This window comes from Microcaecilia unicolor, chromosome 8, assembly GCF_901765095.1.
Source record: "Microcaecilia unicolor chromosome 8, aMicUni1.1, whole genome shotgun sequence".
Lineage (NCBI taxonomy): Eukaryota > Metazoa > Chordata > Amphibia > Gymnophiona > Siphonopidae > Microcaecilia > Microcaecilia unicolor.
The window spans coordinates 29340973-29354124 of record NC_044038.1 but is presented as its reverse complement, the minus strand read 5'-3'; the positions used below and the strand labels follow the sequence as shown (position 1 = coordinate 29354124).

General features: G+C 43.5%; 1 protein-coding gene across 2 annotated transcripts in view; it reads right to left on the bottom strand.

The window, feature by feature from the left end:
* Positions 1-13152, bottom strand: part of LOC115475516 (protein maph-9-like) — a 42492-nt gene that overhangs the window by 26890 nt on the left and 2450 nt on the right. For both annotated transcript variants that reach the window (XM_030211284.1, XM_030211283.1), the window contains exon 2: positions 10715-11819. In XM_030211284.1, the coding sequence (XP_030067144.1) occupies positions 10715-11818 (1104 nt within the window). In that variant the 5' untranslated portion in view covers position 11819. The remainder of the gene's footprint in view (positions 1-10714; positions 11820-13152) is intronic.

The following is a 13152-nucleotide window of genomic DNA, read 5'->3' as shown; positions in this document are numbered from 1 at the left end:
ACTGATCCCCTTATGTAGAGCTTGCCTTCTCATGTAAAAGGAAAATACAATAAAACCCATTTCAAACAAAGCCACAACACAGCATTCATACAAAAGCCAGAAAGAGTAATATACCTTAGGATTGTTTCACTAACACACAACCAAATGGAAGTATTGAAAAAGGGGTAATTTTTATACAGCTTTTTGCACATCTGAAGCATGTTTTACATGCAGAAAATGTTGCTTATAACATTGCATAGATAGCACCTATTTTTAAGCAAGCTGCACGCAGGCATTCCCAAGGGTACAGTGGGGAAAATGACTTATGGGTGTAGGTGTTTGAGTGCCGCTGTTTGGGCACTGCCATACTGGCGCCTGACTTTTGGGCACCCATACAGGCAGCTTCTAAGAGTCCCTCCCACTTCTCAACACTCACCGGGACCTGAGTTGGGGGTCGTCTGGGCCGGCAGAGGCACGATGCTGCAGAATGGGTGGTCCTTGGTGCATAGATGTCTCAGGAGGTGCCTGTGAGAAAAGATGGAGCAGGTACCATCCTCCCTCACAGGCACTGCCACAAAGGAGATCATAGCCTCCCCACACATTACCTGTGAGGGAAGATGCTGCTTGTTGCGTTTTCTCTCACAGGCACCTCCTAGGCAGCTATGCTCCGAGGACCACCCTGCCTGGACAGCCCCTGGCTCAGACCCCGATGAGTGTTGGGGGTGCCTCCCTTTTGGGTGCCCAGAAGTCTGGTGAACAATTTCCCTTGCGCCCAGACGGTGGTGCCCAAAAGTCCTACTTCTGTATACTGTGGAAGAGCTGGGGCACAGTTGCATTTTATATAATATACATGTAACATAGTAGATGACGGCAGAAAAAGACCTGCACGGTCCATCCAGTCTGCCCAACAAGCAGACAATTATTCCTTCAGAGCGAGAGTAAATTTGTGTGAGACCGTTTGTGTTCTACATGGAGGTAACTATAGGGGCCTATTTATAAAGGCACATAGGCACCTCCGTGCAATTCTGGAGCTTTTACACAAGTGCTCCGTTATGAAACTGCCCCTAAACGGGACTAGTGGTACAATGGAGTTTGTTTGTTTTTTTAAACAGCAATAGTTATACATTTATCTATTAAAACCCTATGGAAATGACCAGGCTCTAATGGGATTGCATAGATTCTGGAGCTCTTGTGACTATGAAGTGGTACCATGCTGGTCCCTGCCCACCTATCCCACCACCATATAAACTAAATCCTCAGCTTTGGCTATTAAAATTCTGGGAATAAAATAGAATGGGTCCGATATTCAAAATGATTTAAAAGGCTAGGAGAAGTTCCTGGCCATTTAAATTACCTCTCCGGGGCTAACTGCGCATTTGCAGCGGCACTTAAGCAGTCACTTCATCATACTACGTCACTATTATTGAAATTCAAACTCTGTATTTCTAATTTAAACTGTAAGTCACATTGAACGCAAACTTATTTTTGGGATAATGTGGGATAGAAGTATCATTCATAAATCAATAAATATGTCTACACTGTCACAGTCCTTCCCAAGAAAATGCAAAGGAGAGAGTCAAATATATATGAGAGGCATTGCCAGCGCTCAGGAATGTTTAGTCTTGATGTGGGTAACATATTTCCTTTGTGGAAGGGTACGTTGGAGTTGCGCACCCGCCTGGTCCATTTAGAAAAAGCACATAAACGTAACCCCACATTAAAACTTTGGGAGGAGCTTAAAAAAGTAAGGGGAGCGTTAGAGCAACTGCAAATGGTAGACACTGACTACATGAGAACTAAGCTTAAACAGCAGAATTTTGAATTTGCCAACAAATCAAGCGACCTATTGGCTCGTCTGTTACGGGTCAGACAAACCAAATCTCTTGTTCAAAAAATGAGGGATGGAAGGGGAGGTTGGCATTACACAGACACCGAAATAGCTCGGAGCTTTGTGACATATTATCAGGAATTGTACAGGAACCCAGAGGGCGAATCAGAGGTTGGGCTAGCCCAATATCTGGATCAGATACAGTTAAAGTGTCCGAGTGATTCGGAAAAGGCCCAATTGGGGGAACCTATTTGACTGGGGGAAGTGCAAAGGCTCATCAAGAGCCTCCAGAATGGGAAAGCCCCAGGACTAGATGGATATACAGCAAGGTTCTATAAATGTTTTGTAGGAGAGCTAGGGCCTCAGCTAACAATGGATGGGCAAGGAGAAATTAGATCTTACCTGCTAATTTGCTTTCCTTTAGTCCCTCCGGACCGGACCAGGATTGGACTGATGGGTTGTGCTCGCCTACCAGCAGGTGGAGACTGAGAAAAAAACTCTGACTCTAGAGAGCCAATAGGAGCCCTGGCCATGTGACCTTAGCCTCAGTATTTGAATAACAAAGCAGGAAAGAAAGAAAGACCTTCTGTGCCGTATGGAATCCTAGCAGCCACAAAGCACTCGGCAATGCCAAGTATCAGAGCTCACCAGCAACTCTCACCAGAGAAGCGGTATGGCCCGATATGTATTACAGCTCACCAGCAACTCTCACTAGAGAAGTGGTATGGCTCACTTGTACTATAGCTCACCAGCAACTCTCACCAGAGAAGCGGTATGGCTCACATGTACTATAGCTCACCAGCAACTCTCACCAGAGAAGCGATATGGCTCACATGTAATATAGCTCACCAGCAACTCTCCCCAGAGAAGTGGTATGGCTCACGTATAATATAGCTCACCCGCAACTCTCACCAGAGAAGTGGTATGGCTCACTTGTCTTATAGCTCACCAGCAACTCTCACCAGAGAAGTGGTATGGCCCACTTAAGATTTTATATATATTCCATCAACTGAGCTTACCAGCAACTCTCACCAGAAAAGTGGTAAATCATATTTAAGGTTTTATAGATATTCCAGCAACTGAGCTCAGCCACAACTCTCACCAGAGAAGTGGTATGGCGTATTTAAGGTTTTATAGATAGATTCCAGCAATTGAGCTCACCAGCAACCACCAGAGAAGTGGTATAGACCACGTAAAGTTCTGTATATATATAGTATTGTTCCATGAATCGTAAAGGAATGAATACACTTCCTACTGAATACACTTCCTACTTAATAAAAGAAGCTAAAGAGTAGAGAGAACATGGGAGGGGCCTGGTCCGGTCCGGAGGGACTAAAGGAAAGCAAATTAGCAGGTAAGATCTAATTTCTCCTTTCTTAGCGTCCCTCCGGACCGGACCAGGATTGGACTGATGGGAAGTACCAAAGCAGTAATCTGAAGGGAGGGACCCTAAGAAAACTGCAGAGAAATGTTCATGCTGCATAGGCCACCTGGCGACAACTAACATGTAGTGTGTCCCAATGAGCAAAATAAAATGAAACTAGGACTAAGTTGCCAACTTACCAATGTGCACCGAGAGCACCAAAAATCGCCGTAGTAAGAATAGAGCCCGCTTCTGAAGTTGTGGAATATGTTGTAATACGCTGTGGAACTGCCCTCTCAGCGAGAAGAGAAATAGACATTCTCATTTCCTTGATCCTTCGCGATATAGCGGGTTAGAAACAATGAAAAACTTTTACGCCTACTGGCTAGAAGGACAAAACCAATAAGAAAAAACCGATTTGGAAAGGTGAAAAACTTTAAACTACAGCAGACCGAAAAGAAGTTACCAACCGTAGAAGTATTCCACACATAGATCCACTTGCTGCAATGGCTACTGGGAAACACTGCTTGAAGAGGAAAACTTTATAGAAAAAGTTATGGCTACTAGAAAACAGAACTTTAAGAGTCTGTTCACCTAGTTCACCTAGCTGGAGGTACAGGTGCAGGACTCCTTTAAGAAACCGCTTTGACAGTGGATGCTGCATAAGCGTGCGGTTGTCAACAGTATCATGCATCACTGATAGAGCTGCCAAATGAACTCTAATGGATGAGTAAGACAGACAAGATTTCGCAAGATGCAGAAGATATTCCAAAACATGCAAAATGGATACTGTTTGTGGAATGAAGTGGCGAGAGGAGTACCACAGAGTGAACCGTCGCCACTTTGATTCATAGGACTTTAATGTAGATTTCTGTCTGGAAGCAATTAAAACTTGAAGTACTTCCTGCGAAAATATCAAAGATGTTGCAAACCCAGTAACCACGCCATAAGTTTGAGTGACTGGGGGTCCGGATGTAGAAGGGTGCCTTGGTTCTGCGTAAACACCTAGTGAGATGATGGAAGAAACGCATAAAGAAGGCTGAAAAACCCCTGCTGGACGTTGGCATCTGTCCCTGTCTCCGTCAAGACTGTTGCTGAACGGAAGAAGCAAGAAATGTTCGTGAGCCTGAAGGCAAAAAGAGATAGCCCTGAAGTGTCGCAGTGAGGAAGTAAGGCTGAAAAAATGAGAGTCCATTCACCTAAATGCAGGGTGACACAGCTAAGAAAAAATGAGTACAAACTCAAGAGTATACTCTTAACTCCTCCTTGGCGGATGACATAACCCATTGCCATGGCAAGGACCAACATAGCTCTCTCCGCCTTGTTTGTCAGTAGGGAAAACAAAATTCACCCGAAGGTAAAACGAATTGCTGAGGTCCCCCAGAAAAAAAATATATACAAACAAGCTTCTGCCAAAAAGTGTACTGCACGAAGCATCCCAATGACAGAACTAAGGTTCTTGAGATAACTAGATGACACTTAAATAGTGCGATTGATGACCCTGAGATTCGCAATAGGATGAAGGAAATTCCTTCTTGGGCATTAGAAAGTAAAATTGCATTCTGCAGAATAGAGCGAGGAAATGGCCGAAGGCCCAAGGTCACCAAGAAAAATATAAACTGGGATGTTTGAAGAGGAGACAAAAGACTGTGCGCCAACCTAACTAAACAAAGAGAAAATCAGAGATATCTGATGAGAGATCAAATGAGAGATCAAATGAGAGGCCTGGCTACAATCACCAACCAACCTAGAGACTGTAAGAAATGCAACACCCGGTGCGTGACCTGAGAACTCTGCTGATAAGACTTTCTCCAATTAGGCAGTCGTCTAGGTAAGAATGAAATGACCCTAAGAGCGCCATGAACATCCTCTTAGATCTATAAAAGAACGGAAGAGAGAGTACTGCTGAAAATGACCGGTTAATGCATAAGCAAAAAACTAGCCATTCTCTGGATCCTGAGAAGAGGAAGGGTGACCAAGGACACCAGTTAAATAGGGCTACAAACTCCAACCCTATCTCTATGGCGTTCCATAGTTGGGTAAGTTCTGAATATAGAAAGTTCTGAATATAGGAGTCCACCAGCTATGGTAGTACGCTCCGGACAGAAAAAAATTGTCCCAGTATGAACGTCTGATTCACCGGCCTGCAATTTCTTGGATCTCCCTAATCCACATACCACTAATCCACGTACCACGGTCATGCGTCCTCCCTCACTGAGATGTAGATTGTAAGCTCCTTTGAGCAGGGAACGTCCTTCTTTGTTAATTTGTACAGCGCTGCGTAACCCTAGTAGCGCTCTAGAAATGTTAAGTAGTAGTAGTAGTACCAGACTCACACCCAATAGATATGAATGTTGAGCTTGTTTCAGGTTAAAACACCGAACCTAGGCCCAGGGTCCCCGGTGTTCCTAGTGGTGAACAGCCATGGCAAATATTGTATGCGTTAGTTTGCAGAATTACTGCAAAGCCTTGCTTTTGGAGCAGAGATTTCTGTTCGATACTCTCGTGAGAGGTTTTTTTTTTTTTTTTTTCTTTTCTTTAATGCTGTTCTGGCTGTAGAAAGGTGGACATTTGAGCTTCCCCAGAATGGCAAAACTTATGTACCTATGCCCATTAGATATGAATGCTGGACTTGATGGACTTTAGGCCTTACCCAGCATAACCATACTTATGTACCTATGGTATAAATACACAGGAAGTGAGTGAATCCCCTTCCAATTGAAAGAACACTCTGGAGTGAAGGCGCATAGAATGAAAATGAAAAAGGACAAACTTGGAAATTACCTGTAACGAAAAAAGTGAAGTTGTGCCACAGCCACTTGGTGAAGGCAGTGTAGACAAGACTGTATCTGAATTCAAGAAAGCTTGATATAACATCAGGTCTCTAAGGAAGAGGAAGAGATAGCAGATGGTATGTATAGGCATACTGGACCAAACCAGGATGTTTATAATCTGCCAATGCTGAACTGATAGAGTAGAGACAAACACGAGTAGATGGTTTGAGGATCGTCCACTATCTTTAAGTGAAAGGATGACTTTATTCTCTAAGTGACCATATGTCCTGTAAAAACCAGAAGAAAGCTAAAATGAAAAATGAGAGGCTTCAAGGCAGCTGGAAAAGAAGGGAAGACATGAATAAAGCATGCCTGCTAAGGCAGCTGAGTGACTGGGAGCTTGGTAGACAGGACTGTCCCTCAGAGAATATGAAAGAGCTGATATATCCCCATGGCATCTGAACAATATACTGTATGCCTCTAGAGAAGGCTTCTTAAAGTCGGAAAAAGAAAACACTGTATAACACTACAGCCATTGTGAGTGTCTGTTAAGTTCTTAAAACACTATATAACATCATAGGCATGGAGTAAAATGCTTGAAAGGAACTAAGATATTATGGTCAGAATTGCAAAGTACCAATCAATTGACTCTTAGACAATGTAGTCCTATTCACCAGGGAATGAGAAAGACAGAAATTTACTCTATGCCTATAGAGAAAGTTTCTAAAGTTCTTAAAACACTGTATAATACTACAGCTATTGAGGAAAATGCTTGAAATGAATTATGATATTATGATAAGATGTAGATTTTCCACCAGGCAATGAAAAATGACTGAGCACCAGAAAAAACTAGTGTTAACAGCCCCGTGATACATAGAAATTTAAAAGAAGAAAAGCTTGTTATATATCCATATATGAAAGGAGCCCCCTTTCAACCAAATATTGCCTGCTGATGTGAAGAGCATTTTAGAATACGCCGTTCAGCACATACAAAAGTGTACACATCTTGGAGCCGAACTGCTCTATGAACTGCAGCCTTACCTTCAGCAGAGAGATCCCCGACTGATAAGATGGAGGGAGAAACAAAATGGCCGCCGTTCGCTCCACTGGCCCTGTGGCGATCGTCGACAGCGCGCCCGACACCTCCGAACAAGCGGAGCCCAGTGGAACGGCGAAGAAACAACTGCCGGCGAAAAAGGCCCCGAAAAAACTGGAGGCAGCACCGGACCCGAAGAAACCTTGAAGGGAGAGCAAAATTTACACGTTCCGGCTGCGTGAACTGCGCGACGCTGACCGACAGCAGCTGTTTGAACTTTTAAGCCATATCGGAAAAAACAGGTGGCCGCGCTTACGCGGTTCGCACCTTTCTTTTTTTTTTTCATTTGTTTAAACTGCCGCCGCCAAAACGCAAGAAAATGGAGGAAATTAAATCTGACAAGAAAAATCGCTGTTTAAAGTCACAGATACTGAATTATTTTCTTCTGTTTTTTTTTTTTTTTTTTATAACCCCTCAATCATAATAAAACACTGGAGCTGCCTGCTCGTTAGAAGTCTGGGGAAAGAAAGGCTGCTTCTTTGAATTTCCTTTTATTTGATTTAATTCTTTAAAGCAGCTACCTGTTAAAAGTGGCTGCCTCTCCCAAAGACGGTACACCTTTCCAGAGAAAGGGACGGCCCTTCCCTGCTAAGCCAGGGAGATGGGGAGGAAGGGGGGTGGACTCGAGACACCCGAGTTTAACACCCCCGAGGCTGTCAAAGAAAGAAAAGAAAGGAAACCCTGTCAAGCCTCTAAATAAGATTCCAGGCACAGAAGAATTATCACAAATATCTGTAATATCTAAAGAGAAAAGGAGAGAGACTAATGGGCTCACTTCCTACCTGCTGGGAGACTGAGAAAATACTGAGGCTAAGGTCACATGGCCAGGGCTCCTATTGGCTCTCTAGAGTCAGAGTTTTTTTCTCAGTCTCCACCTGCTGGTAGGCGAGCACAACCCATCAGTCCAATCCTGGTCCGGTCCGGAGGGACGCTAAGGAATGGAATGTTAGAGGGTAATGGACTGCCGAGATCTTTGTCAGAGGTGGGGATCTCGGTGCTGTCTAAACCGGGAAGGGGGAGGGAGGGGGAGTTACCTTAGAGTGTGTAAAATAGTAAGTTTAAGGGTGCATGATGATATGCGGGGCCTGGTGATAAAGTTTGAAGCATCTGACTTTATATGTAAGAATTATATATATTTTTTTTTTTTGTTACATTTGTACTCCGCGCTTTCCCACTCATGGCAGGCTCAATGCGGCTTACATGGGGCAATGGAGGGTTAAGTGACTTGCCCAGAGTCACAAGGAGCTGCCTGTGCCTGAAGTGGGAATCGAACTCAGTTCTTCAGTTTCCCAGGACCAAAGTCCACCACCCTAACCACTAGGCCACTCCTCCACCCATGGAGCATAAAAAGTGTACGTAGACCATTGCCGAAGTGACGGTGGAGAGTACTAATAAGCTATGTGTTTCATGAGCTAACTGGCCCAGGTCCGGTGCTCAAGGCATAACTGTACTTTTGATTGCACTGCATTGCAATGTTGGATTTATATTATAAAACCCAATAAAACATTTAAAGTTGAAAAAAAAATACTGCAACCCAAGAAGAACTTCTCAATGATACTGAACCTTCTGTTAAAGGCAGAAATACAATATTGTGAAAATTCTGGATTGATTTGAACAAACAGAACTGGGGGGGGGGGGGGGGGGGGGGGGGGGGGGGGCTCATTTTCAAAGCACTTCTATCCTATGGTACTTTGTGTCTTAAGTGTTTTGAAAATGGCCCCAAACAGGTGTATTTTCAAAGCAATTAGACTTATAACGTTCCATAGGATACTATGGAGCTCATTTTCAAAAGAGAAAAACATCCATTTGGATGGATTTCTTCTCAAAACGTCCAAACTGGTATTTTTAAAACCTGTTTTACAGAAGTTTATCTACGTATTTTGTCTGCAGAGCGTCCCAAGGGGGCATTTTGAAGGTGGGATCAGGGCATACCTAACACTTCAATGTTTTACAGTCATAATGGAACAAAACAAAAACGTCTAGGGCTACAACTTCAACGTTTTGATTGAGACCTGTTTTCAGAATGAATAAGGTACAAAAAGGTGCCCTAAATGACCAGATGACCACTGGAGGGAGGGAATCAGGGATGACCCTTCTTTACACCCTCAATGCCACTGACCCCTTCCCACCCCAAAAAATGTGAATTAAAATAGTACTTACCACCCTCTATGACAGCCTCAGATATTATAGCCAGGCCCATTAGAGCAGAATGAGGGTTTCCATAGTAGTATAGTGGTGGGTGCAGTGCACTATAGACAAGTGGACCCAGGCCCATACCTCCCCCTACCTGTTATACACTTGAGGTGGAAATTGTGAGCTTTCCAAAACTCACCAGAAACTCATTGTACCCATATATAGGTGCCCCCATCACCCATAAGGGCTATTGAAGTGGTGTATAGTTGGGTGTAATGGGTTTTGGAGGGCTCAGCAGACAATATAAGGGAGCAATGGTGAGATATGTACTTGGGAGTATTTATACGAAGTCCATAGCAGTGTCCCCAAGGGTGCCCCATTGCTTTCCTGGGATGTCTGGGGGACCAGCCAGCTAAAAATGCTGGCCCCTCCTACATCCCAATGGCTTGATTTCTACGTTTTTATTTATTTATTGCATTTGTATCCCACATTTTCCCACCTCTTTGCAGGCTCAATACACTTTTCATGTGTATGGTTTTTTTTTGGAAAATGGCCTGAAAAGATAAATGCATAAAGCAAAAAACCTTGTTACAAACGGCATTTTTGGAAAAAAAGATGGACGTTTTAAGGTTTCAAAAATGGTCATGTTTTCTATTCGGATTTTTAACGCAAAATGTCTAAAGTCCGACTTAAATGTTATATCGAAAATGCTCCTCTATGTAACTTTGTAATTTTAAATGCTTAGAAAATGAGCTCCGTGGAAGGGTATTTTCGAAAGGGACGTCCAAGTAGCGATTCGGACGTCCTGGCAAAACGTCCAACTCTAGGGGCGGGGAAACTGTATTTTTGAAAAAAGATGGACGTCCATCTTTTGTTTCGAAAATACCGTCAGACGTTCAAATCCTTAAATTTGGACGTCCCTAGACATGGAAGTTTCTGACTTTTGGCGATTTTCGAAACCAAAGACGTCTATGTCAAAAACGTCCAAATGCAAGCCATTTGGAGGTGGGAGGAGCCAGCATTTGTACTGCACTGGTCCCCCTGACATGCCAGGACACCAACCGGGCACCCTATGGGGCATTGAAGTGGACTTCATAAAATGCTACTAGGGGCAGTCTATGGCTAAATTGTATTGAAGAGAGATGTCAACAGACTCCATGGCAACACTGTTAAATGTAAGTACATGGCCACCATGCTCTGCCTCCGTCCCTGCAGTGAGTGTTTTGGGGGGCGGGGGGAATCACTGGACCTCCTTTCTAATTGTGTCCCCCATGCCATGGGGTTCCCTTAGGTGAAATTTACCTCATTGGCCCAGAGGTGTGCATTGGGGGGGGGGGGTTGATTAATGTTCATTTTAACCCATTGGTTAAATTAGTTGTTTTCTATCTTCAGGCAGCAGAGACTTAAAAAGGTGGCTTAAGTGAAATAAGTTCTAATCTCAGTTCAGTTCAAGGAGCTACAGCAGAAGTGTTCACACCATAGCCTTGTCAGAGTCTTACACATCAATAAATTCTGCTCACGCCCTGTCAGGTGAAACTTACCAGCCCCTCAGTTTCGGCTTCCTCTTCTACAACTTCTTTCCTTTTTTTCTTTGTCTTCAAGGAATTGGTTTCATCCATAACATCAGTCACATTTCTTTTCCTTTTCATATGCCTCCTCTCTTTGCCATCATCCATTTGGTTATTTGTGCCCAGGACACTATCATTGGTGGCCATGCCATCTCCTGACCTGGCAGCTTTTTTGCTCTTCTTTTTATCCCACATAATTTCAGAGTCCTGTGCCTCATCTACAGTCATTCTCTCTGAAATCTCCTTCAAAGAGGTACGCTTGCCTTCTTTTTCCCGACAAAGTTTCTTCTTCTTCTTTTTCTTCTTCTTGGTTTCTTTATCTTTCTTGCTTTTTTTCTTTTGGACTGGTCCGTGCCCATTAGCAACACTTCTTGCCCCTTCTCTTTCTGAGATGACCTTTGACATCTTATTGGTGGAAATTCCTTCATCATCCTCGTGATCCTTTGTTGCTAGTTTACTAGAAATCTTCCTCTGTTTCTTCTTTTTTAAACGATTAGGCTTGTCTTTCTTTTTCAAGGACTTTAAGTCATTTAACTCAGGATCATAATATTCTGCAACCACTGACTTTCCCGAAAAGTCCTCAACTTTTACTTTATTTTTCAGGGGAAGCCCTCCAGCCTGAACTTCATCACATTCCGCCTTCATTTTCTTGACTGCAGAATCCTTTTTCTTGGATTTATGCTTAAACTGGTGTGGCACTCTTTCCGAGATGATCGTTATCATATTGGAGGAAATTCCTTGATCTTCCTCGTGATCCTCTGTTACTAGTTCACTAGAAATATTCTTCTGTTTCTTCTTTTTGAAATGTTTAGATTTATCTTTCTTTTTCGTGGACTGGAGATCATAATATTCTAGAACCACTGAATTTCCTGAAAAGTCCTTCTCTTTCATCTGAAGGCCTCCAGCCTGGACTTCATCACATTCTGGCTTCTCTTTTTTTTTCTTGGATTTATGCTTAAATTGGTGTGATACTGCATTGTGCAAGTCCTCTTTCATTTCAGTTACTCTTTTCTTTTTCTTTTTTTTCTGAATTGGTTCTTCAGCAGTGCTGTGAGCCTTTTCTGATGCAATTGCCATTCTGGAAAACAGAAGTCTATAAGCTAACTTCTACAGTACTGAAACAACCTACATATAATATATAATTAATTTTTAAGCAGTAGGGGGTCCTTTTACCAAGCTGCGGTAAAAGGGCCCTGCGCTGAGGCCCCTTTTACAACAGCAGGGTTTTTGTGAAAAAAGGAAGGAGAAATTAGGACTTACCTGATAATTTTCTTTCTATTAGTTCTTCACACTATTCCAGGAGGAGTGGGTGAAGGTGGGGGGAGCTAATGCGATTCCCTCAAGACAAATGCAGCCGCTGCCTGTATGGCCCCCGCTATACCAGCATGCTACTGAAGGAAAGCAGAGAAGCCCATGCTTCTGCCCTACAAATATCCATCAGAGAAGACAACAAAGCCTTTGCCCGAGATGTAGTCACACGCCCAGTAGAGTGTGTCTTCCAACACAAGGAGAACAGCATCCCAGAATACAAGCAGAGACCATGGCCACCTTCACCCACCGGGCAAAGGAAGCCTTGGAAGCCATGAGACCAAACTGCTGTTTACCAAACTGCACAAAAGGACTATACGAAAGGCGAAAGACATCGGGAACCTCGAAAAAACACAAGTTCATAAGCCTGCAAGAGGCAAATAGATGACTAAAAATAAGTACCTGTATATAATACTAGTAAAGAAGGCCCGTTTCTGACACAAATGAAACGGGCGCTAGCAAGGTTTTCCTGGGAGTGTGTATGTTTGTGAGAGTGTGTGTGAGAGTGACTGTGTGAGAGAGAGAGAGAGTGAATGTGTGAGTGTGTGTGTGTGACAGAGAGAGTGAGTGTGGGTGCGAGTGTGTTTGTGAGAGATAGAGTGTGTGTGTGAGAATGAGAGTGTGTGCAAGTGCAGATGTAAGACACAGTGAGTGTGTGAGAGTGTGTTTTACACAGATACAGTGTGTGTGAGAGAGTATGTGTGCGATACACAGACTCTCTGTGAGACCGAGAGAGTGTATGAGAGCGAGAGTGACGTACAGTGTTTCAAGAGCTTGCAGGCAGTACATAAGAAATTTAAATGAAGTAAATATTATGCCTGACATGCTGGCCAAATTCTGTGACTGTGCATGCTGTGATGAAGGAATTCTGCTTTACCTGGCAGAACCATCTGTGTTTAGTTTCTCTCCTCCTTTGACATAACGTGCTGTTCATGGGTCGGATGTTAGAGAGAGAGTGTGTTTGGGTGAGTGAGAAAAGCAGGATGCCTTGAGCGCAGCAGTGTTAAAGTGAAGTTTGGAGTGCCGAGAAAGGCAGGTAGAGGGTGCTGAGAGTGAGAGGACAGCGACTGAGGGAGGGGGGAGGAGTAGTGAAGCATCTGTCT